General features: G+C 43.4%; 1 protein-coding gene across 7 annotated transcripts in view; it reads right to left on the bottom strand.

The window, feature by feature from the left end:
• Positions 1 to 26893, bottom strand: part of FSD1L (fibronectin type III and SPRY domain containing 1 like) — a 254699-nt gene that overhangs the window by 105182 nt on the left and 122624 nt on the right. For all 7 annotated transcript variants that reach the window (XM_069239766.1, XM_069239774.1, XM_069239791.1 and 4 more), the window contains exon 6: positions 26487 to 26608. In XM_069239766.1, coding sequence (XP_069095867.1) covers positions 26487 to 26608 — 122 coding nt within the window. The remainder of the gene's footprint in view (positions 1 to 26486; positions 26609 to 26893) is intronic.

Raw genomic sequence — 26893 nt, 5'->3', positions numbered from 1 at the left:
CTTTTCTATGTTTACAGCGAATATCATTATCTGTGCGCGATCACAGGTGTCTTCAACCAGTGTTGTGAGCAGTTGCCGCATGTTAGTTGCAGTGCTTTGCCCTGGAATGAATCCTGTCTGATCTGCGTGTATGAGTGTGGGCATGTTGTGGAGGAGTCTAACAGAAAGTATTCTGCTAAGTATCTGATCAGCGACATTCAGGATAGAACGGGGCGATAGGCTCCCTTTTCATGCACAGGTTTCCTAGGTTTCAGTAAAGGGCTTATTAGAGCTTCATGGGTGGATGGCAACAGCAAGCCTCCATTCTTGGCCATGTTAGAAAAGGTTTACCAGTGTAGAAGCCAGGTCCTCCATGTAGGGGGCATACAGATCAAAGGCCATAAGTGTCCGGTGTTTCCCCTCTGGCCAAAGCCTTAATCGCAGCTCGGATCTATGGCAGAGTTATCTCACCTCGCAGAGTTTCTGCCTCATCGAGGGGCAGTGTTGGTAGAGTCAGGGGCATTAAGAAATGTTCTTTGTCTGCTAAAGAGCAAGTTAATGGGCTACAGTAGAGTGTGGAGTAGTAATGTGTTGTTTGTGGCCAGCATCGGATTCAATTTCTAATATGACTGAGCACCTTCTGGAAGGATTCGTCAACAGCAACATGTCAGTGCGATCATTCTTTTCTCACACCAGTACCAGTAGGACTGGGTTATGATCAGATACTGTGCAGGACAGGTATTCCGCTGTCTTCTCAGATCTTTGAACATCAGGGGTGCAGAGAAATGTGTAAATCAACAACCAGGATAGATAAACCAGTGAAGCACCTGTCATCAATGGTTCCTCAAGGGGGTACCCAGTGGCTCTTTAGGTGAAACTGCTGAATTGGGGCTGCTCACTCCACATGTCACAGCAACCACTGAAGAAAAATCACCTTAGGCAGGTCTCTCGCTGGTTGCTCCAGTTAGGGACCTTAAAGATCACATCCTTCCTCTCCGGCAGAACTCAGAGAGTCCGCCTCGCTCCGTTTCGTTCCTGTCAAAAGCCGTCAAGACCATCTGTGGAGTTCCCCAGGGATCCTCTCTCAGCCCCACCCTTTTCAATGTCTACATGGCGCCGCTCGCCAACATCATCCGATCCCACGGCCTTAATAGTCTCCTACGTGGACGACACACAACTGATCCTCTCACTCACGAAGGACCCGCCACTACCAAGACCAACCTCCACACCGGACTTCACACTATCGCCAACTGGATGGAGGCAAGCCGCCTCAAACTGAACTCGATTAAGACCAAGATCATCATCTTCAGCTCTAACAAACCAGCCTGCCACTCTAGGTGCCGCCCCAACACCCACTACCCACGCACGCAACCTCAGCTTCATACTGGAGTCATCGCTCTCTATGACCCAGCAAGTCAACACCATCTCATCCTCATGCTTTAACACCCTCTGCATGCTTCGCAAGACCTTCAGATGGATCCCCATTGAATCCAGAAGAACGATCACCCACGCCCTTGTTAGCAGTAGACTGGACTATGGCAACGCACTCTACGAGGGAACAACAGCCAAGCTCCAGAGAAAACTTCAACACATTCAGAACGCCTCAGCACGACTCATCCTTAACCTCCCTCGCCACGAACACCTCTCAGCCCACCTCAGAAACCTCCACTGGCTCCCTGTCAACAAAAGGATAATCTTCAAACTCCTGATCCACGCTCACAAGGCTCTCCACGACGCCGGACCTGCCTACTTCAACGAGCATCTCAACTTCCACGTCCCGACACGCCAGCTCTGCTCGGCCAACCTCGCCCTCACCACCGTTCCCTGCATCCACCGTACCACAGCCAGTGGCAGATCCTTCTCCCACCTCGCCACCAAGACCTGAAACTCCCTCCCGGTCAACCTAAGTCTGACCAAGGACCTTCTGACCTTCAGGAAGCATCTCAAGACCTGGCTTTTCGAGCAGTAGCATCCTCCCCACGCCGGAAGACCCTACCAGGTGAGTAGCGCACTTAACAAATAACTGATTGATTAACTGATTAAAATTAACAGTAACCCAGCAGTACAGGCCAAGAAAAGTCAACATCAGCCCGTGAGTGCATCTCTTCACAGGTCCAAACAGTAGGAGGGGCTCAGGCAGTGCTTCTGCAAGGTTCTAAATTAAGGATTAAGCCAGGGCACACCCATCAGCCAAGAGAAGGTGCCTCCCCTGATGGGGCCACAGCGATAACAGACTATGGTTAGAGGAATTCCCAAGGCCCCCACCCATTCAGGAGTTAGCTCTTTTGAAGATATCACAACAAAAATGGTGCTGTGTGGGCAACAGCCCCTGGTACGTACAACTGCACCCTTATTCTAGTCGTGGTATATGCCCCTCCAGGACCGAAGGAGCAGGGCCCAGAGGCCAAGATCGAGGCAGATGCACAACGCAAGAGGTACTGTGGTGGGTGTTATGTAGCAGCTCTCATGCAGTCCACAACACTCCTACCTTCTCAGGATAGGGGCCGGAGGCTGGGTAATGTTCGCCTCTAAGCTGTGATCCTTCCCACGGACCCCACCGTGTTGCCCAGATTCGGGCAGAAGCACTGCAGCACCAACTGCACCAGACCTTTTCCCTTACCTCCCTGAGGTCACCACCAGAGAGTTTGAGCAGCGTACGCTGGAACAGAGACTCCGATCTCTGTCTGATTGTCCCTCGGGGGAAATCCCCAGGTGTTAGTGTTCTCAGGGGGTCGTCGGCAATGGTGAACCAAGTCACCAGAGACAAAGGTGCCACACCCGCAGGCTTAATGGTCCTCTGGAAGCAGCCACACCAATCAGCATACAGACCTACGGGCGCCACTCATGTTTCTCACCACTAAGGTGCTTCTCACCCATGGGTCCAGCAGAATGCACCATGGTCAGTAGAGAGGCAGTCCCACCAAGCCTCCCCGTGCCCCTCTGCACCTTTCCTTCACTGATAATGCCGCGCTCAGAGGTAGTCTGTGGCCACCATCTTAGGCACCTCGCAGCCCGGGAAACTCAGCTCATAAGCTGTCACAGTCGTCGTTCAGGGGGCCCATCACGTCAAGGTTGATGTCGGAAGGGGTAGAGCAATGGCTGGTGCCCCTGAGGCCATTTATGTTAAGCAGGATGGGCACGGATAAGAAGGGAGCAACGGAAGCCTCATAGGAGCGCTCCTCACTCTATCGCTGCATGGCCACACCCCCTTCCCTTTTGAAGGTCTATTTTCTAATCCCAATGCATGTAGAGAACCTTTATGCCACAACCCCAGTAAATGACTGATCCTTAAAGGTCTCAGGACAGACTGTGTTGTTTGAGTGGAGGAATACAGACTGGAAGCCTCTAGATGACAGAGCCAAGTTGTACTAATAAAAAAGTGTGCCTTATTTACTTTTAAAATGCCAAGTTCTTTATTCTCATCCATCATCTGGTAAATATCATCTAAGATATTGAGCACTGCGGGTTAACTGTAAGACATAGGATGGATGGGGCCACAACTGGAGTTGTGTGTCTCACCTTGGCAGTACAGGAGAGCAATTGCTGAGGAGAAAAAAAGTTTCAGGATCCAGTCTGGCACCTGGAGGATATTCAAGGTGAGGAATATGTGGGAATAGGCACAGAAACTAGAAACTATCTTTTTTTAAAGGTGACACAGTATTTTTTTTTATGGAGGAAAAAAAGGAGCCAATATATTTTACTAAATTGGATGCTTTAGAGGAAGAAATTGAAGCAGGTGGGAGAGGTCCAGTAGGAGCAAAGTGGGGAGTGAGTATTGAGAAAGCAAGGAAACATTTGTGTTAGCTTGCTGGTTGCATTTTTACCTACCATTTCTATGCCACCCTCCAAATGAAATGAATGCAGAGCGTGAGAGTCTTGTTAAATGTAGACTGAGAAAGCTGTGCATCACGAGGACACACATACAATGAGCCTAACCTTGCATCCTGGCATGGTGCTGTTGGGTCATGGGTAATGCATTCTTTATTTGAACATATGGTAGCAAATATTATTAAACTGTTTAGCATGTTAAGATCAACAGCACCATGTCAATCTAAAGTAGATATTAGAACTCATACTCAATAGTGAAATATGTGGGAGCCTAGTTAAATGTTGGTCAAGATGTTCTGCATTACAATGGACTTTCATAAGACCTGGGCTAGGGAGGTCAAGGAAAATATAGACAATATCTATACATATTGGCCAGAATGCTGCATTTGTATAGTGGTAAGCATACAAGATCACTAGGTAGCATACAAGTCATAACTGGAAGGTTGTGCTCTATAAACAGACTGTCAAATGGACAAATAAAATGGAATTTCCCTGCTAGCCACTTCAGATCATGAAAGTGGACTGTCGATGAGTCTAACTCACTGTGCCACAAAGAGACATGCTGCATACAACCTCCCTAGGAAGCAACTGTGTGAACAGCGGAATGAAAATCCAGCTGTTCACTGCCCTTAACGCGGTGCCAGAGATTCATAAAAGTTGATTTTTTTACTGCACTGCTATCACTTGGATAAGTGCATGTTTCTCTGGTCTTTGCCCGCTTGTCGTGTTTCACCACAGATCAGAGTGCATCAGTTGACCCAGGGGAGGTGAGAGAATTCGGGTGATACTCTTGTGCCACAAACTCCTTTCTTCCCTGAAAGCTGGGGTCTCTGCAGATTCTCTACTGACAAGGGACTGCAGTCTGTGCTGGCAGTGGCTATCCTGGTACCACTCTCAGCATGCTTCCATCTCTTCACTCACAATATGAGCAAGACGTCAGGTTGCAAAGAACAACCCAGAGGGAGGAAGCAGCTACCATATAACCAGATCATCAAGTCATTGTCTTGTAGGTTTTTAATATTTTACTATACAGGGAACAACAGATGACAATGGCTCAGTTACATCCCCTGGTGTGGTAGTCTCGGTAGGAACAAAAAGTGTCGCAATATGTGTATTTGCAAAGAGCACTATCACTTGTGAGGGTACCCTAGTGCTAAACAAGCATGTGTGCCTTGCCCTGCCTATGGTAGGTTGGTTAACTGAAAAGCCAGGTCCACAGCTTCTTGCACGACTGAAGAAGAGAAGGCTTTTATGTGGAGTGGGAGGCAGTTTCAGGCTTCAGGAGCAATGTAAGAGAACACCTGTCCTCATGATCCGGTTCTGTGTATGAGTGGCATGTGTGCAAGCAGGAGAGGTGTCTGGGTAGAATATGTTCTCGCCCGTCCACTACTAGCAGAGAGGCTGCATACACATTATGGACTTGCACACTTGACCATTATACTCGGTATTATACCTTTGGGACATGACCGCTACAACTCAAAATGCATTTAACAGCCTTGGAATGTAAGGGGTTAAAACAACTCGCGTAAGGGAAAACAGGTACTAGCTTATTTAAATAGACACAAGGCTAAAATTGCCTTTCTCCAGGAGACTCATCTTTTCCCAAGGGTCTCTCTGGCATTCGCCAAGTACTGGGGGCAGTACAGATACTTTTCCAGCTATAGCTCCTATTCCAGAGGGGTATGTATACTCATCCATAAAACGATTGCCTTTACCCTCATCACTAGCTTTTTTTAGACAAAGAAGGTAGATATGTCATACTTCATGGTCGCCTCCTAGAGTGTGAGGTCCTATTGGTGAATGTTTATGTGCCAAATACAGACTTCCCTGATTTTATTACACTATCTCCTCCATTAGAGATAGGTTTGATGTTGCTATCATATTGATTGGGGGGAATTCAGTAAGATACAGGATCTATCGTCCGACTCTACTGGCTTACACCCTACTAGCAAACCACAGGCTGCTAAAAGTGCTTGGCAACATTAAAGATACCTTTCATGTACAGGATGCATGGTGCCACTTACAGCCCACCACCCCTGCATTCAGTCTATTCTGCCCCACATGGTTCATGTACCTGCACTGATTACTGGCTGCTGTCCGTTCGTGCCCTTCCTTGGCTGTACACAATATGCCCCTTACACTTTCAGATCATGCACCAGTCCAGATAAACCTCTGTATCCCGCTTCAAAGTAATTTGGAGAAGCGGTGGATGATTCCCAGTTCTGCCCTGCTAGACACAGTGTTCGATGCTGAGCTCCAGGAAGCAATTTGAGAACATTTTAGGTTAAATTCTGGATCAGTGGCCCGCCAAGCCATTCTCTTGGAGGCCTTCAAGGCCTACATCCGGGGAATATCCATTTCCAAACATGCAGTAGTTCTCACAGACATCTGTCGCAGCAACAGGCGGGTAGAGGAGCAGCTCGCAGAATTGGACAGGCCTGAAGTGTCAGACGTGGGGAAGGGAGGTTGCGGGGGGGTGGACTGTGGTATAGGTAGAGGAGCAGCTCGCAGAATTGGGCAGGCCTGAAGTGACAGACTGGGGGGCTACTACTCACCAAATGTTCAAAACTGATGGAGGAGTTCCACTCATTGGCAGAGCAGGAGTTTGCTTACTGGGGGAAATATGTAAGGGCCCACAGTTACGGTGCGAGAGAGCAGCCCAGGCGAACATTAGCTCACCTTGTGTGCCCAACTCAACATCCCACTTACATAAGAGTGTTTACACTCATGAAGGCCCAAGGGCCACTGATACCGTGAACATACTCACAAGGCCTCTGCAGTATTATGGTAGGCTCTACTCCACCACCCTCTCTGGGGATGGAGCGGCCAGGGTAGCGTATCTACAGGAGGTGGCGATGGTGTGAGTGGATGATGCACAGCGCCAATTTCCCAGTGAGCACATTTCGGCTAAAGAGATTGGGCAGGCCACTGATGCATTAGATGGGAACAAGGCCCTGGGCCTGGATGGCCTCACATGTGCCTTTTATAAAGCATATAAGCCTATACTAACTCTGTACCTTTTAGATATGTATGCTGAGGCCCTTGAACACGGAAAACCTCCGCCTACCCCACGTGCAGCGGTACATACACTTCTTTTAAAGCCACATAAAGACCCTAACCTGTGCTCTTCATATCAGCACCTCTCCTTATTAAATTTTGATAGTAAGATTTTAGGCAAAGTCATCTCTGTAGGGCTTGCATTGCTTATTGATACGGCATATCAAAGGCTTGGATAAACAGTTTGATTTACTTTGACACCACTAGCGAAATCTACGCTGCAACGACCCTCACATCGAGACCTAAAGATATATGGCAACCTCTGCAAGATTACTTTTTAACAAACCCACCCGATTCACAAAACATGCCAATGGGTCTACCTCCGACTATTAACCATATGTTTTCTGTGCCTTCCCCATTTCTTCATAGGCAAATGTGTGAACTCATGTACCCCTAACGCAATACCGCTGATGAACATTGCTGTGATGCCTCTACGTACTCTTGCTGCAACAATGTTATAGAATGTGCGAGTGTTAAATGTCACTGTTGCATTTTCCTTGACTACTTTTCTTTTTTATTTTTGGTATTAAAAAAATCAATAAACAGTTTGAAGAAAAAAAAAAGAATTTGGTAACGAGTGTTGTGAATGAATGAGTGTGAATCTGTGTATGTGCGTCCCGTCCGCCCCCCTCCCTCCTAGAATTACCACCTGCCATTGCTTGAATGTGCATATGAGAAATTTTAAATTAGCATGTTTGTGTATCTGGAGCCTGTGAAGCTCCCTGAGATCTGGCGAGATAGGAGTTCTGTTTGAGTGTTTGTGGACAAGTCTAGCAGCTGAATTCTGGATGATTTGTAGCCTTTTGAGTTCCTTGGCGATCCAGGCGCTTCAGTACTCCAACTTGCTGGCGACTGTGGTGTGAGTGAAAGCCTTTCAAGATTTGCTTGAGAGTCACTGATGATCTTCCTCAGCATCTTTTGGGTGTCGAAGCAGGGTGCTGTTACGTCGTTGACTGGTGCTGTCATGTCCAGTTTGCTTTTGATGATTATTCCGTGGTTCCTGGCATGGGTGCCGGTCCGAGTTTGGCCGGCCACCAGTTGGAGTCTCATGGTGATGTGTTCTTGCCGAGGATCAGAACTTCTTTTTTGTCAGTGTTGAGCCTGAGACAGTTGGCTTTCATCCAGTTAGCGACTCTGGGCTTTTTTTTTTTTTTTTTTTCCATTTGCTCTATTTGTTCTATTTCTTTATTTATTTTCTAATATAGAATATATTCTTCATAAGTTTCTTTTCATAAACTCTATTATTAGTTATTGAATGAAAATTCTAATTTTATACAATCCTGAATGAACATGCTTTATTGTTCACTAGATCCTTTACATTGATCGAACAAGTATCCTGACTGCTGATATCACAGTAAACACGTTTCACAGCTTTCTCCGCTGCTTTCTTAAGGCTACAAAAATAAAGAAATAAATAGTAATGGCAAAGCCAATAGGTCACACCTTTCTGATACATTATCTTTGCCAATTCTGATGTCATTCTGTATGAGCATACGCGCAAGGCGGCGCAGGTGCTGTTGTACTTTTTTATTTTTTTATTTACTGATGCAAGATGGATGACAACAATCGGATTGGTGAATAAAAAAATATTACATTGTACTTGCGCAAAAGCAGTTAGTGGAGTACAGAGTGACCTGCGTGTAAATAGCAGCAGCTAATGCCCTAAAACTTTTTTATTCAAATATTTTATTTAACAGACCAGAGGGCATGGAAAGAAATGGAGGAATAGACTGAGGGGTCAGGTGGTGGAAGAAACAAGGTAGAGGTAGCAAGAGACGAGGTTTGGATTAGACAGAGAAACAACCTAAAAAAAAGCCTGCTGGCCGTGGAGGGGAAAGCAAGCCAAAGCACATGGGCTCGGGGACTGTTACTGAATGACAAAAGCTGCACACAAAGGACAGCGCAAGTAGGGTAGAAGGGACCACATGAGACTGGTATTTGGGAGGGTGGGGGTATCATCACATGGAGTGCTCCAATTAAAAAACAAACAAGCATTTGCAATGTAATAGGTCTCGCATTTGCTTGTGTTAAGCTATTGGTATTGTAAATTCACTGAGCTTTTCTTGCCACATAAATTGGTCAACCCTATCTCATAATATCGTCTTTTCCTGCCGTATAATTCCAGTGACCCTGCATGTAACTAAAGCACGTTCATTTAGCTTCTTCCTCTATCTGCAGAATTTTTTTTTAAATGTTGCCAGTTAGCATCTTAATTTAAATCTGCAATGGTATTTACAAGAGAATACCACTTCCACCACCCGTCCATCAGAGTTGCTGGCTGGCTAACTCATTTCCCTAAAAAAAGACACAAGACAGCCTGAGAGAAGAAATAAACTAGAAGGGTCACCCAAACATATCATGAGTGTTCAAACAGTCATAGGGTAATAAGGATGTTAAATTTGCCTGAATTATGGGCATAATTGTAATAAGGAGGGATTATTAAAACATACAATTATCATATAAACCTTTATCAGAAATAAACGTTTGGCATTAGACTAATGCTCAAAACAGCCCCTAGAGGGCACCATAACAAACACACAAAAAACAGGAGAAAGTAATGCGGAGTAACCCGATACGTAGGACCTTGAGGGTGTTTTTAGTGCTAGCAGGCCTACTACAATGACAAGACCTTTAAAACAGAACTTCTCCCAGCTGTACAACAAAAGTTGTAGCCAAGAGAAAGCTTAAAAGGCACTGAATGGTGGGAAGAGTTATTATTTTGGGGTCCCCACTAACCTATTGTGGGGCCAGAGATGATGTAGACAGAAAGAGTGTTTTGAAGGTGGTCCCATTGTCCTAGGACCACCACAGGCTGAGTTTTGACCAAAAACTTTTGTAAACGTAATAATCTGCAAAGCATTATGGGACAAGTTTCAGTGCTACGAATATTTTAATATGTTGATATGACTGTAATGCTTAGAACAGCCCGTAGAAGACACCACAATGAAAATACCATTTGTAAGAAACATGGTCATGTAACTATATAGTTAGCCCCTAGAGGGAATAACCACACAAAAAGAAATGGCAATAAATAATGCAGGGTAACCATATATTTAGCCCCTAGAGGGCATAGTACATTACATATATCCAGGGATAGCAGGCCTATAACAATGACATTACAAATAAGGCCCTTAAAACACAAGCAACTCCCAGCTGAAAAACAAAAGTTCCAGCCATGAGAGCGCTTAAACAGGTGGGAGAGGGTTATTATTTTGGGGTCTCCACTAACCTAGTGTGGGGACCCAATATGATCTAGACAGAGTAAGTTGCCATGACCGTTTTGATGGTGGTCCCATTGTCCTAGGACCATCAATGGGTGAGCTATGAGCAAAAAAGGTTTGTAATGGTAATGCCCTACAAAGCATTATGGGTCGTGTTTTCATGAGTACAGTGAATATTGTAGTATCGGCTCTCCCGCTGTGCCGGGATAGGTGCTTTCACTTTGAGGATTTCAATTTTATGTAAATCATTCACCAATTTCAAGTGTTTTAAGGGGAGAGCCATAAAAAATGACTCTGATTAGGTATGCAAACAATGTGACCAGCGCTCCAATACTGCCGATCGAGTTCACGCTGTTGTGTCTGTTCATCCTGTGAGCGCCATGGCCGCCATGCAGTACAAGGGGGAGAGACAAAAGAAATAGTTCACCCATGTTGAAATATATCGGAAATTGTGCAATAATCCATGTTACAGGGGCAGTCTGCAAGGTGCAACAAAAACAGCCTCAAGATGGGACAAATGTAAAGCATTAACAACGACATCCAGTGATTTTTTAAAGGCAAGCCACGTTGATTGAAGGTGATGGGCATGACATGGGCATGGTTAAAAGCCAACAATACTTACAACAACAGGTCAAAGCACTTGCGCACTCAACCTAAAAAGTGGTTCCCTAAGTGTGAGCCTCAGAAGGATACAAGTCAATCAAGAGGTGGTAAAGAAGCTGTGTTCCAGAGGAGGGACAAGCACAAGCAAAAGGAAGAAAAAAGAAGAACAAATGAGTGCCAAGAAAGCCAAACAAGGGTAAGCAGTTGGTCTGTAAGGCCCCCCACCTAAATTCTTGGTGTGTTTCACAAAAGGTCTTTAGAAAAAAGCTAAAAGTGGTCTGTAGGAGAGATCGAAAATAATTTATTAAATTCCAAATATAAGCAAACCATGAAAAAAATAATGTACGTTCTAAGCTTTTAACAAAAAAGTAAGTATAAACTTACAACATCCAAATTCGAGAAAATTATAGCTTCTATTTTAGTGTCCGTTAGTGTCCCAAGAACCCACTTTCCATATTTTTGCTTTTTAAATCTGATGAGAACCTCCTGGTGCCAACAAGCATATCCCTCCAGTGGTTCAGTTATCAAGTTAACGGCGGGCAATAAACCTTGTAAACGTATTTACAAGTAAACACATCAAGTGCTGTATAGGACATGATGCATGAGACATATTTTAAATGGATTTATGTTAAATCAACGCGAAAGATCTAATTAACAGACATGAAGCATATTAATTCAAGATTATTAAACAACTAAATACATTCTCATTGACTAACTCAAAACATAATTTTATATGAAGGAAGAAATGCTCATTAATGAAAAATCATTTGGGAGAGGGTGGGGCTGTGGGGGCGGGGGGTCGTGATGAAAGCAGTCAGGGGTAGGAGGGTGCCTCCTCATGAGACTAGAGTTCGATAGACAGTAGTTAACAGATGACCTAAGAATAGGAAGCAGAGAGTTTGAGGACACAGCAGGGGCAGACATCATTCCCCCCCCCACCCCCAACAACCATAATCGCCAGGTTTTGGGAGCACCCAAAGCTAATCAAAAAGGATCTCAAATACAGCCCACTATTGCTGCTAGACTCCAACAAAAAACAGCCAAAATACAGCCCGGTAGTGCTACTCCAGGAAAAGAGGAACTGGGCGACTGCAATGCAAATAGGTATGAACAACTGTGTTCTCTGGACAGGTATAAAGAGATGGTGCACATTGCCTCCTCCGACTCACTGCTTCTTGTCTCGAGTGAGTCCCTGAAGATGGGCCAGATAATTAAATAGGTCTCATCTGCTTGGCCTCATCATGGGTAAGCAGCATCTCGCCAGTTTTCACACAGTCCATTTAATTGCACTTCACCTTTAGTTTAAAGATGACAAAAGGTGAAATGACAGTAGCATTTGCGACAACTGTGGCACTGGCCATGGCACATATGTGCCATATTAACTTCTTGGGACATGCTTCACTATCAACCATAGGCTGGTAACTAGGAGTAGACACTTTGATTATGTTAACATGTTAAGCCCAGCTTCAACTCCATCTGACTGGAACCATAGGAGATTCTTTCAAAAAGAAACCTTGCCCGTACTTTTTATGGGGAGCACAAAGTGCTCCGTCCATTCTGTAATCTCTCTTTGGGCTTGAAACCACGCCCAGGCCACGTTAGTCACTTACATTGGTTCGTGGGCTTGCCTTTTAAAATCCGCTTGCTTTTTCCGGTGTTTAGCCCACCTACACAGCACTGGTAAAGTACCTAAAACATACGAGGGTCGATGTTTTCAGCCTGGAGTCCGGACTACTTTATCTGTTTATTTTCCACGCAGCACGATTGCACTGCATTTTGCATAGCGTGATCGCGCTGCATTGTTTTTTTGCTGTACAACGCTAATAGCTCTAACTCGGACAAATTCGAGACCCATTGCATTGAAAATGCTTGTTTCCCCATGCAACTTTGAGAATCTGGAACTCCCTCCCAGAGAAGATCTGAATCATCTCATCTTTCTCGTTCAAGAATGAGGCCATAAAGTTCTTTATAAACGGATTCCTCCCACACTGAAGTGACCATGGGATCTCCTGACACCCCATGATCTAGAAATGAAGCACGAGTCCCCTATCATCCTACTCCCTTCTGGGAAGTTACATGTCAGAAGCTTACACGAGGCCCCATCCAAAACAAAGATCTCATGGCAAGGTACACAGTGATGAATGGTCCGCACATACCCTGATACAGATAGAGGACTGTTTTCATATGTCACAATGTATGCTCTCTATTGTGTATAGCATCACTGTTTAGTTTTTTCTTTTTTACTTTGTCTCACTTCTATCTTCTATTGACCTTTGGTGTAAAAAGAATATTGTGTAAGTTGTAACTCAATGTCTTGTGCAGTGCGCTCATCCCTTTAGGTCACATGTTCATGCTCTAGAAAACACTTTAAATAAAAATTATTGACCGTTATTTACACAGTTAATTTGTACACGATCGGGAAAAAATAATAATATATGTGGTTGACAAAATATTGCATTTTCACATCTAGGCTATTATGCAGCCGTGAACTTCAATGGACACTCATTTGTAAGAGGAAGATTATTTATTGCTCATGCACTGTGGTGCAGAAAGTTGAATGTCCCAGAATCTTCCATCAGAGAGGAATGCTGTTCCTCTCCTCATGACTGTCACCAAATCAAATGCACAGTTTCAGATGGTATTTCAGATGGCGATCAAACAAGCAAATTAAAAAGCAAACAAAAAATATTTTCACCTTTCTGCACTTGTTTTTACTAAACCATAGAGAGCCCATCACATTTCATTACTTTCTTTAATTAAATGCACTTGAATTAAAAATAAAAATAGAGAAATTCTATGCATTTGCAGGTCTGAGAAGTGAATTTCAGTTGACAGCTTAAACTTCTATAATCACAGTAGGACAAGTACAACAAAAAAGTACTGGCAAAGCCAGCAGGTCAGGGTTTAATGTGCTAACACAGCCAATGTTAGCACATTAGAGTGAGGCAAAGGGAAGGGAGCACACACAAGCAACCACAGAAGGTCACAGTTGTTAAGCAGTCCCTCCTAAAATGGAAGCATTTCAGTGGAGGTGTAAAAGGAAAGCCAAACAAACAAACAAAAGCATTAGATGACAGATGAATACTCCGCTGGGAATGTGCCTAGATGGGACTGACAAAGCCTGAAGCCAACAGCTGGAAGAAAACGAGTGCTTGAAAGGGGAGGGAATGGAGGCCCAAACCCCACTCTATGGATATGATAAGCAATAGATGATTCTGTAAGCTGTGCTGTCAATACTCAGACCTAAAAATGGGTCTACTATTACCATCTACTGAAAAGAAGACCACAAAAGAAAGTCCACGTTACAAAATGGATGCACCAGATTGCATCTCTGGTTCCCAAATAATCATGACTCAAACTTTGGCACAACTTTATAACCTTTGAGGGGGTGAGACTTTTGCATTTTTGGCAAACCCACTCCTAACCAATCTTCGGTTGTTACTGTATTTGCAAAGCATGTCATTCGGTTGGAAGCTACCCCACAGCGCTTGGGTAGAGTCACAAGACAGGAAGTGGCCCAACTCCCAAGCGATCAGCTACATTAACAAAAACAGTGAGGAAAGACTGAAGAGCCTTGAGAAAGAAAAGAAAGGTCATTCATCGTCCGCATAATGACAAAAATAATAATGTGCACTGTATAGAGAGTCCGAGCAACCCCACTTTGGTTTACAGAGATAAAAACTAGACCACAAAATGCTCTAATTTTTGTGTCAGCTTGGTTGAGCAGTTAGGCCAATCTTGGAGACATGCTAAGCATTTGTTGGACTCACAGTATCAATGTATGTGGACACACACTCAAAAGAATAACAAGACCAATTTACAAATATACTTCAGATTTTTATAAAATTTTTAAGACCAAGATCATCAAAATAAGGTAAGTACTTTTTAAGTTATTATTTCTAACAATTTGGCAAAATAAAGTCTTTTTGTGCATAATCACGCACCACAGGAATCAATGGGAGAAAACTTTAAAAAAGCATTAAAAAAAATAATCAGCCAAACCAATGTCTCCTTCTGTATTTAGGTCCAGGTCATCGAGGGTTTCTGTGGTCGGGCAGCTCTTGGTTCAAGTGAAAGAGCTGCTGAAAGTGTTGGAGCTGGTGCAGGACAGGCGAGGGGGACCACTAGGAAATGCACTGCACAGGCAGACTTCAAGGGGAGTCTGGTGGATCCCCTTGGAGTGAAGAGGTCACAAGGGGTAGGGGACCCTTACAGCCCAGCTGGTTATCTGATGCAGAGGCCAGGGAGGCTTGGGTGCAGAGCAGATATTTCAGCCAAGAGCTGTGCGCAATGGTGCCCTTAGAACCAGGAAGCAGGTCACTTGAAGGGTGGTTTCAGGGTAGCAGGGCCACACTGTGGTGTGGTTCTTGGGTGCCCTGGAGTCCCTCGACAGGTGCTTGCTTCTGGTCCTCAGAGAGTCTGGGGTTGACTTTTCTTCTGGGTGTCTGACGTTGGGGGTCCAGTACCGCTGGCTATTGCATGGTGCAGCCACTGGAGGTCACAGTGCCACCAAACTTAGCACACTTGCAGGGTTCATCCTCCGGTTCTGTTCGGTGGAATTTGGTCTGGCTGCTGTGTCAGGTTCCTTGGTCAGCGGCCGATCAGTGAACTGGGCTTCAATGGTTTCTGCTTCTTGCTTGCAGGGAGTGATGCCTTCTCTCTGGAGGGAGCACCTTGCATTTTTTTTTTTTAGAAGGTTGGAGGTCCTCTGGGGTTTCTTAGAGTTCGTCCAATGTCAAGTCAACCCCTCAGCGGCGACTGTTGAGTCCGGGGTGCAGCAGTCAGGGTTTGGCGTCTTTTTCTTTGTGCAGCAGGACTTTAGTTCTCGAGCCTTGGGCCTTCTTTGTTTCTGGCCTTCTTGTGTCCATCGAGTCTGATCTTCAGGTCTGGGAATGCCCACTAAATACTGCAATTAGGAGGTGTTTAGGAGAGTACCTGGTAGGGGCCAATAGGCCATCTACCTTAGTCACTAGGGTGGATACAACCACTATGTGAGCACTGTGCGCAGAGGTCACATCCCTATCCCTCATTGGTTATTTTCCTACCATGCAAAATGGAGGAAAATTAAAATGAGAGGTCACTTCGCCTGCAACGCCTTGGGGTTGGTTCTGGTTGGAGATGTCCACTACTCCTGGTCTTTGTGAATTTTCCCGCTGTTGTTCCCGCCAAAAGTGGGGGATTGCAACGGGGGCAGTCATCTACTGCTAGGGGTCGAGTTTCAAGGGCGGTAAGCCCTTTGAAGCTCGCAGGCAGGGCTGTGCACATTCTTGGGGGAGTAGGTGTAACATCTCTGCCCAGGAAGGGCTTTGTTTTTTGGTCCCAGAGAGCAAAGGCCATCAACCCAGGGATCCAAAACCTTGTCTGGTGGTGGCAGACTGGATGGGACTGGCCAGCAACCATGCTGGGGTTAGTTAACTTTTGTAGGGGGTCACTTCTAAGGTGACCCCTGGGTACATTTTGCAATAAATCCAATACTGGTATCAGTTTGGATTTATCATTCTGAGTTGTTTGATACCAAACAACCCAGGGTTCAGAGTGGCCATCATGTAGCTGTGAAACTCGTACGGACCAGTGTCGAACACATCCACTTAAAAAGGCACCTCTGTACACTTACTATGTCCCAGGTTTGGCAAGGGCAGAGTAGGGGCATATTGGTCATGCACCTATGCCCACACATGCATGACAGTGCACCCTGCCTTAGGGTTGTAAGGCTTACCAAAGGGGTGGTTTACAGCTATTACATGCCGTTTGTATTGGAGAGGTCACAAAAGTTGCGTGCCATGTCGAGTTTGCATTTTAGGTTTGCACCAGGACACTTAGCCTACGGTGGCAGTTCTGGGTTCACTTGGATGCATGGTCCCAGGTGGTGGCACAATCTGTGCTACTGCCCTCAGGTGCCTACCCTTAGTACCCCATGCACTGGGTACCTAATTACAATTTACTAGGGAATTATAGTGGCACCTCAAGGTGTTGCCAACTATGCCACTGCATCACAACAGTGTTGGGAAAGAGATCTGGCCCAGGGATCCTGTTTAGCAGGGCACTACACTTTGAAACCACTTCTAATACCAGGCAAAAAGTGGGAAGCTAACCATGTCAAGAGAGGCACTTTTTCACAAGCAGATAAGCACCCACTTAACGAAACACGCACAGGTTGGTTATAGGAGGAAAATTTATTCAAAACAAAGACATCGGTCTTGACTGTGCTTTTAGTCTCCCCTTACCAAAAGTCTAAGCCCAGAACTAGGGCTCAAACAAACTCTGGAAATTGTTCGCCAAGGAGACAAGAACATAAAAGATACAAACACCAATGAATGTTGCATCCCCCTCCTCCTCTCCCCTACCCTCCCCTCCCATGGGAGGCTCAAATATAGCTACAACTCGTCCTGGCAAGAGGAAATTTGCGCCAGCTTGAGTGCCGGATGTACACTTCGCTCAGAGAGAGGGCGAGAGACTGAGAAACAGGTTCATTGTTTCCACTAGACAACCTAAGATTACAGGCTGTTTTCACTGTGACTGAATGAAATAGTAGCTCAAGGTTAAATTATACATAGAGAGGATGGGGTTAAAAAGGAGGTCATGGCGGATAAATAACTTCACAGAGAAGAAATTCAACCTGCGAAGAGAAAGAAATGCACGAATCAGGTTCCCAGGATGTAACTCTAGCAAAGCTGCTAAACTAACGTTGGCTTCCTCTGAAAGCACTGTGCAAGCATTTAGAAATGCTACACCCAGCGGACACTGCCTGTGAAAGACGGCTCTTGGCAGACGCTGTAGTTTACTATTACTGCCACCAAGCACCCCCATTGTCTTCCGAGACAAAACGATGGAGAACAACCGGGGCTTTAGGTGAAAAGCGCTGAAAGGAACAAGACACTTATCACAAAACACCCAGTTATGAACCGAGAACGCCAATATGCGTTATTTGTTGTGAGGGCGTCCTGAACTCAGTCTTGAAGACGGCACCTTTTAGCGCGCCAAGAATCATAACCCGATAGCCTCGGATTTTTTTTTTGTATTAAAAGCCGGCCAACCCTTTCTCTTGTTTGATGAGCAGACACGCATTGAGTAGGATTTTCAAAAACCTATGTGACGACGAGTAGGAAGATGGCGGTTGGATGAGTTGCATGGCTGAAAGAATGCTAAAGGAAACATTGGTTTTGCTGCGAATAAACCAACAGGATTTACAGAGTCCATCTTAAAACTTTTTTGCAGATGATGAAACACACCATGTGTGTGCTGCCACCTCTATATGTTACGGAAGACTGTGCCATGCAAATTCTAATTAATAACAGAAATATGTGCATGGAGGATGCTTGCTTGATCTCTTGGACAGTCGTATAGTTCAGTTAAAAATCCACTCCTCATCCACAGTAGTGCATTAGGCTTGGCTGCAGTGTTTTCGGTTCCAACTGAGAGAGGAACCAATATATCATTCTAGGGTGGCGGTTGCCAGTGTGGTAATCTGGTGAGCCCTGGACCCCGGCCAAGAGGGGAGGTGTGACATCTGACAGTTTCCCCATTTCAGCAAGAAGACTTCTACTCAGGTAATCTTTTCCGGTCAACAACTCAGCTCCGGGGAGCAGTCTTTGGTATGGTTGTTTTTGTAGGGGAGGAGGTAGGGTGAGAATTTAGAAGTGCTGGTATAAAGTGGTCTTGGCAACCAACTGACAGCCCTTGGAGGTCACAGTCAATCCCTCCGAGTGCAGATGAGTCTGTACCTTACCAACAGATACAATTTTTCAGCATCTAGTGTTGTGTGTTCTACAGACATTAAGCTAAATGCAAGTAGTGGCTGTTCAGAGAAATAACAAAACAAACTGGTATATCTTGCTGTGGATGCAGAACCGGTGTTTATGTATTCATTCTATCAGCATTTTTATGCAACACTATCTTTTGTAGATTCTCAAACTAGAAAGGGAGATTTTCTTGATCTTTCACAAAATGGAGATTTGAAGTAGAAGACTGATGTCTCATTTTGGGTCAGATGCATGCAACAACTCAGAAACTTCCACCAGTCAGCACACTACATCAGCTGTAAATCTGGAGAATACAATTCTGGACTTGTTTTACAACAGACTTAGCTGTTAGACTCAAAGACAAGCCACAGCAGGGAGCCATCTCGGGTTGCTTGTTACCAAATGGGAGCAATATTGTCTTAGTGTCACCGCCTTGCAACTCCTTCCTCCACAACCACTTCTGAAAGATAGACAGACCCACAGCAATCAGGTAACAAATTCATAAGTGATTACCTGATACTTGAATGTTGGACATGGAATCAGAAGCAGCAGTTCATTTTTTTAAATAAAAAGTAAAAAAAAAAAAAAAAAGTTAAAATGCACAAATTTAAAATTGTGTTGCTTGATTTGTACATTAACCTTGTAAAAATACAGTAATAAAAGAAACATATTTAACTCTTGAGGTGGCATCGCAGCTTTACAAATGTGTAATTTTTCCAGTACCTTACTTTCTATGAAATACAACATTATTTGACGTTTATGATTATCATTTCAACACAGGGATGGTCCTTTAGAAACTACTTAATAAACTTCCATGTGATGAATACACAGATGTATAATCGGAACCAATTCTGAATATATTCTTTAAAGGCCTACTAGAAAAGGGACTGTCAATATGAACACACTCATCTTAGCAGTTGACGTAGATCTCTCTTCAAGCACGGTCCGACAGACTACACACATGGGGTACATACTGCCCAACCTGGACCTACTAACATGATTTCAATTGACACCCAAAGTGAAAATACACCATGTCGTGATGTAAGCAGATGTTTTGACTAGTGCTCACCTAAATTCTGGCATCACTAACAAAGTAAAGCAATGTGACAGAGGCCTGATTGAAGGACAGCATGCAATATTACTGAGATTCAGGATGCCATGAAACAGAATATCCTTTGGAACCACTAAGCATTTGTTATGGTCCCCCACCGGAAGTGATCAACTATTATGCAAGGGTAGTGAAAGGCGATCGAGCCCTTCTGCTATAAAGAGGCGTAATCACTGCTGTCCTGTGGCCATATCACACACAGGCAATGGTGATGCTGAAGTCTGAATATGGACGATAAACCCCCAACAGACAGGCCTCATCAAATGCCAGGGACTACCTAGGACCTCAGTCCTTATAAAGCAACATATTCATGTATTGTAGGTTCACTTGGATTACTGTAACTTGCTTATATGTGATGTTTGGCACATGTTTACAGATTCTTTTTCACATAACATATTCATGTATAAAAGTTTTTCCTGGTATGATCGTACCTTATAAGTGGCAATTCCCACTACCCTTTCTCATGTATGCCGTCTCATTCAGGTCATAAGAACACAGAAAACGCTCTTCAAATTTTTTTTCTAACTGATGTGAGCAACTACAAAAGGCAATATTATTCTGCTAAGGAGCAGAAAGGGACATCTTCATCTGGGGAGCCAATGTGAAAGATAATTTCCTGATATCAGAAGACAGCTAATGGACACTGGTGGACTGCTCAAGAGAAGGATCCTGTCAGCCTAACACAGGTATGCTGGACTGATGCTACATTTCTCATTAAGGTGGACGCTAAAGCAGATTCCATATTAGGCTGTGTGCAAAACATATGACCTGTTCATATTATTCTCTTTTTAATGCTTGCTTATGTCAATGTCATAAATATTACTGCAGCAGTTATGTCCAGTATATTCTGAACGAAGGTAATGATATGGGATATCCTCACTGACTTAACATCTGTTTAGGTACTAAGGAACACACATAGAACAGATCAATATATGTGACCACGAAATATAAGACCTGGAATCTTCATGGGAAGGGTGGGGGGAAATCAGTGTTAGTTGTTATAGTTCGACGCTGGGTTTTGCAAGATTAAAAGTATGACTAGAAATTATGTTACAAACAAACTTAATGGAGACGGGTATATTGATATTCCCCGACTCTGGGTGCTCCACTGTAATTCTGTAACTGTGATTACTGAGGGGCTACTCTAGTACCGTCATACTTGTAGTTACTAGTGTAATGATACGTATGTTTGCATATGACATACACCCGACATGGGGAATAGTGATCAGTCAAATGCCAATAAAGAAATACAGAAATAAAAAGGTTGTGAATAATACAGTTCTTCAGATACAAGACACTATGATTTCTGGTCTGATGAAAAGAACCCCCCTACAAATAACCGTGCAGGGTCTCTGGCAAATCTTATTCCACCTCCTCCTGCTGGCTCTACCTGTGAGACAGCCTGTGAGGCGGAGGGGCTGGGAGGGGGTTGTTACGAGATCCCTTTCTGGCCCCCACAATGTCTTCTCTCTGCTATACAGGGTGCATAGGCTATAGCCGTAAACCAGGGGGCCAAGAAAGATCTACCGGGTATAACGAAAGCCTTGGTAAGAAACAAAAAAAACAGACATGAGACTATTCCAGTCTCATCATTTGGAGTAAGTTTCTGCAATCCAGCTTCTCAGACTAGAAACTGTAGGGCCTTCCAGAAAGGAGATGGATGATATATGCAAAAATGCACTATAACAGCACATGCATATATATATATTTTACATACACACCAATATACATAAATATGTTTTGTTAACGTTTGCACAGTTTAATATGTTTGTGCATAACCGTCCAAAACTAAGTATTATCGACCTTTGTTTGATCCCTGAGATATCTGCACAGATACCTCAAAGAGATAAAAAAAATATATATTCTGAAGGATTCCGGTCACAACTGGCTGGTGGCGCTCCAGCTCCCACTTTTGGTTTCCTGCTTCTGTGGGATGCCAGTACCAATAGCTAATGTGAGCCTAATAACTGTGGCACCTTTGGGTCCCCTGTACCTACATGAGCTCTTAAAAGTAGGAGCCCCGATGCACCCTTGGCATGTCACCCTCAGCTCAAATGTGATCTAAGCACCACCATCCCTATCGGTGTCTGGTTACAATGGGCCTCTGGTGATACTGGCACCTTTCTTCCCTGGATCCTATGGTTCTGTGGTCCACTGTTTACCCCAGCCCCTCTTTATAACTTAGTATATCGGCCACACCATTCTTGTGAGCCACCGGATGGATTTAGCACTATTAGCTGCATTACGCAGTAATAGATTTGGCCCCAGGAATGGTTGTTATCACTTTCTATGATAAAATGAGAGTCGCTACAAACTACTTCTGATCTGGTCGCATCAGAGACCTGCACAGAGATGGGGAAGAAAAGTCAAAACAAGAGGGCAAGCTGCGCAGTGTAGTCTGTGCCTTGCTTTACTGACTCTAGTGTGATCTACTTTACCTATTCTCTTCTTTCACGAGACAAAGTCTCAAGTTCCCCAGACAAATGGGAACAGAATAAAATAGTCTCTTGGCCAACTACACCACCATCTCCCAGCCAGTTTAATTCAAGTCCAACGCCACCCCTTTATGTATACTTGTAGTCTTTCATTCATAACAGTTTGGACTCTGCTGTACGTTCATAGTAACACGGGCAAATACATAAACAAATGGAATGCACTTAATGTTAGAAAAAAGTCCCTCTCTCTGTCATTGTTTGGAGAATAAGAACACGAGCAAATACAATACAAGCTTCTTTGTAAGCACAACGTTCTGCTAGCAACTTTAATGTTATCAGTGTTGTGTTGCCTTTGTCGTAACTTCAGTGAGTAGAGGACTGGGAGGGTCTGTTAGACCACTCTCGGAAATCCATGCAAAATAAGCCAGTCAACAGGACGGTTACCAGGAGATCACTAAGAGGGTTCCCACTGCAATAGAAAGCCTGGAGGGGTTCACAATAAGCACAGAGAAACTATTTAATGACTATAGAAATAAAATGATATAATTCAAGAAAGATAAGAAAAACATTTTAAGCTTAAGAATATAAAAAGCAAATCTAAACCAATCGGCATCACATAATATTACTAAAGTGGACAATTTTTTCAGTGACTGGTGGGAGACGGGAATGGATGGTAAGGGTAAGAAAAATGGCTTAAACCACATAAGAGAATGTGAAACATTGTCCAAGACAAATCTATGCCATTGAAATGGCTGAAACAGTACTTTTTAGGGTAATGTGGGTGAAATTCACAAGATGAACCTAGCTACAATCTGACTATACTTCGAGAGGCAAGTGATTATAAAACTTAGGCAGTGAAGCCAGCCACATTGTGGGTGTTCCCCTCTTGATCAAATCTACGCTGGGACTAGGCTTCAGAAGAGGTGTGGCATAGGCCAAAAGCTCTATACCGGACATGAAATGGCTGTTATAGAAATTTGGAGTGTTTCCTTCTTTTGAACTTCAGCATATGCGACTGAGCTGGGAAGCAACCTGACCCAAGGAGGACAGTAATCAAACTGTGATTGCTCAATGAATGCCCATGGATCATAAATAAGTAAATAACCAAATATGTCTCAAACAAACACAATGCTGATTTTATTGTTCCCAATTGTTTTCCGCATAGTGCTGCTAGCTACATCATACAGAAGAGGCCTTAGGAATTTCATGAACATCATATGGCCTACACCTCATGTGAAGCAAAACAGGCTTCAAACTTTTCTTCACTCATCAGGAGCGCTACAATCAGAATGTTCAAATCAGGATGATGCCCACACATTTCCTAATTCGGGGCAGCCCAAAGGTAGGCAAACAAATGGTCCTTCAATACGAACAAGCTACAAGTGACCCTACAAAAAGCACGAGTCAGCCTGGATAAAGGTCTTGACTCTTCCATAAAGAGTTTGAGTAGAGGTGTCTTGAAATCTTCAGACAACCCAAAAAACACATTTTATCTCCTCATTCATTCGCTTACTCTATCTATTATTTCTTTCAGCTGCTATTTACCTTCCCAACTTTTAATTTCATAACACAAAGTAGATTTAAGTAATCAAAGATATGACTGCTTCAATGCCAGCAAGCGTGCAGCCGTCTTGGGGAATCATTAGACAAATGAAACTGTTGCCTGCGGCCCTTGCTAAAAAGGACTGGTGCCTCACTTTTTAGTAAAAAAACCACATAAAAACACTTTTGGAAGTGTGATACACAAGTCCTCCAACTTACATTTATGCATTTAATAAATACATTGCAACTGACGTATTGAAGCTATATTTTCTTGAACCTCAGCACACAGTCCTTTAATCACGTTGGGAATTATGATTAAAAATATAATTTACCTTTACAACATGTGTTCGTTTCAAGGAAAACGAAGGTGAGCAGAAATTCAGAATATTGAACACTGGGCAACATATCTAAGATTTTCCATCTTAGAAACCCAGAGTTCAATTATAAGGGAGATGGCAATACCTGTTATGTCAGATCTGCACTATAATAAACAATGCAGTGGACTGCCTCACTGAGGGCTACCGACATCAGTACTGTTACACTGCTTCTTGGGACATCAAGGCTACTAAGGTACATTGAGTAGCATGCACGACCGTAACTGAGTGCAGCCTAAGGAATATGAGGGAAGTTAAGAAAAATCAAAAAGATGTGCAACGTGATCTCTCAAGACATGGAATGGCAGGAAACCTGTCACCACACTATGAGGGAGTCCGGGAAGCTTGGTTTAAGATACACTTCAAGGATTATATCGATAAATTATGCATCCCTTCAATAATAAAAATATTTCGCACGGAAAGGCCTTCATTATGCCCTAGGCTCGCAATAAGCTCTGCTGACTTTCTCCATTTCATGTAGTTTTGCCCAAAAGCACAATACCTTTGGGATAATGTAGGATGAAGATAGAGTTTTCATGACCCGACGTTTTGACCAATAGGTATACATTCTTCGTACTAAAAGAGCTATGAGCAAGGAAAAATGTTGTGCACTGGTTTTTGTAAATATATAAGAGGCCTAATTTCAAGCAATGGATGAAGGTAAGGGCCCAGAAGTACAATATCCAATGCGGGATATAATCCAGGCTCTGCAATCCAAAAAGCACTGTTGGAGAAAACATCATCAGATAGTTAACCGGAATATAGTACAATGTGGAGTGAATTGTTAGACTCCATCCTGGTACAGGTCAGGTTTTTGGAGATGCCCAACTGGTTGGTGATATTAGAGACTTGCACAACGCAAACTTTATGTAGACCTAAACATGTTCAGTACGAGTCAATGAAATATATACAATACTGTAGAGAAGTGCAGCCAGGAGGTGTGCACGCACCTTCAAGTCTAAAGTAAACACATGCAAATATCAAGCACTTTGTAAGAGGCTTTCAAGTACGAGACCATATGCCGAAAAAAGTAACAAAGGTTCTAAAAACGCCTTGAAATAGGTGTCAATGTTTGTAATCTTTCTAAAGGTGGCTAAAAAATTGCAAGTTGGTTAGAATTAAGGCATAATGGATCGGTGAATCATGCTATAGGATGTCTCCAAACCGTTGACCAGTCTATTTTAGGAGACACATAATAATTTCTTCAGGGTCAGCTCTTGATGACATCATGCCCTTCTACACATGAGCTAACATTCTAAAACGTACACCTGTAAAATCTAACTAGTAAAACAAATGAAGAATATATCCGGATATAATTATAAACATTGACCTATATGCAAAGTCTAACAGAAACGGAAATGAAGCCACATTCGAATTGCTGCAAAGTAGAGTGTGGTGAAACCCAAGGAGTAGAAATATCTTGACCTTCCAGGGCTTTGATGATATAGGTAGAAGTCCTTAACACAGAAATTCAGTGGCAACCATTCGCTTGAACATAGTACATATCAACTGGAAAGAAGTCGGTATTCTCAGAAAATAAAAGCACACCCAGGCAACATGTCGCACTCCTTAGGTTTTTTTTCTCAAAAGTCTCCAGAGGCAAAATACATGTCCAAAAGAAAGAAATAATGGCGCATCTGAGATGACAAGCCTCAACAGCAGTTATTGACAAGTCATGGTGTACATAACAGTCGAACAAGATGACAAGGGCTCAACATTATCCTTAAACTGTTTTACCATCTGATGTTTCTTCCACAACATACAAAAAATAAAATAGAAGTAAAAAAAAAAAAAAAAAGAAAAAAAGGAAGAAAGAAAAGAATTTACACAAGGGACTGGGGAAAAACTCTCAATAACCAATGAGGCGCAATGCAGTCAGGTACTAATATTTATTACACACGTTCAGCTTCAGTTATTTCCAAATGAAAAGCCTACGTGACCAACCTATTCCTTTAGCATAAGAAACATTTCAGCAAAAGAAAATACTCAGATTAACCCAACATATATCAACTAACTGCATTTTATTTTCATGTAAACTAAGAAGCTTACTCAATATCATCTTTTTTTTTCTTCTTGTTTTCTTGGCTCATATGTCAATTCAAATTAACTTAATTAAGATTTATCTTTACTGCGCGATTGGGAATAATCTGCCTTTGGTAGATCCAGTCAGCTTTGTGGGCAAATCACTGGCTACTGAACTGCCACAAAGAGCAGCCATCTAAGATTTAAAAACTGAGATGTGAAGGCATAATTGTGCAATGATTCAAGATCTAGAAATGGCAACCCTAATGAGCCTTTTTTTTTTTACCCACACCAGATCAAGGTGGTGGCACTAAAACAGTTGCTATACAATATTGTTTTGAACATTATTCCAGGAGTATAATCCTCTGTGCAATGCATAGCCATAAGCCCTTGGTCAAAGGCAACTCAGGTTCAAAGGTCATTAATGGAGTATGAAGGAGTAAAGCGGGATGTAGTATGTACACCGATTATAAACACAACCTTCAAGTGGAACACATAGGATCAGTAGATCTGAAAATAAACTTGTTTATTATCAAAACAGAATGCATGCACGCTGGCTGCGTTGTTTGGTACAATACCTGGCAAGAACTTCAAGCTTTGGATCATCTGTCTTTCCTGAGAGAAATCCACCATTAGGTGGGTCATGCTGTCGCTGGCCTTTGGTTTCAAAGAAAGGCGGAAGGCAGCCGCCATTGTAACCCTGGAGTCAGGAATCAATATGCAAACAATTAGAGACCATCAAAAGGTAGCAGTTTCATAATTTTAGTATTTAAGTGGTAAAATGCAGGAGTGACAAAACCGCTTGAGGCTAATGGTGAGCTACAAAGCTGAAGCAAGACGATAATCTTACAACAAACTCACACCAAACATCCACTTCTCTCGAAGGTCCACTGAGAAGGCTTAATTTAGAAAACAATAAGTGTATCATTTACCTTCAACATTTTAATATTATTTTTATATTTCTTTCGAGTTTGTGACGTGTGCC

Source organism: Pleurodeles waltl, chromosome 1_2, assembly GCF_031143425.1.
Source record: "Pleurodeles waltl isolate 20211129_DDA chromosome 1_2, aPleWal1.hap1.20221129, whole genome shotgun sequence".
In the NCBI taxonomy this organism is placed as follows: Eukaryota; Metazoa; Chordata; class Amphibia; order Caudata; family Salamandridae; genus Pleurodeles; species Pleurodeles waltl.
The sequence above is the reverse complement of the archived record's forward strand: the minus strand, read 5'-3'. Positions and strand labels throughout refer to the sequence as shown.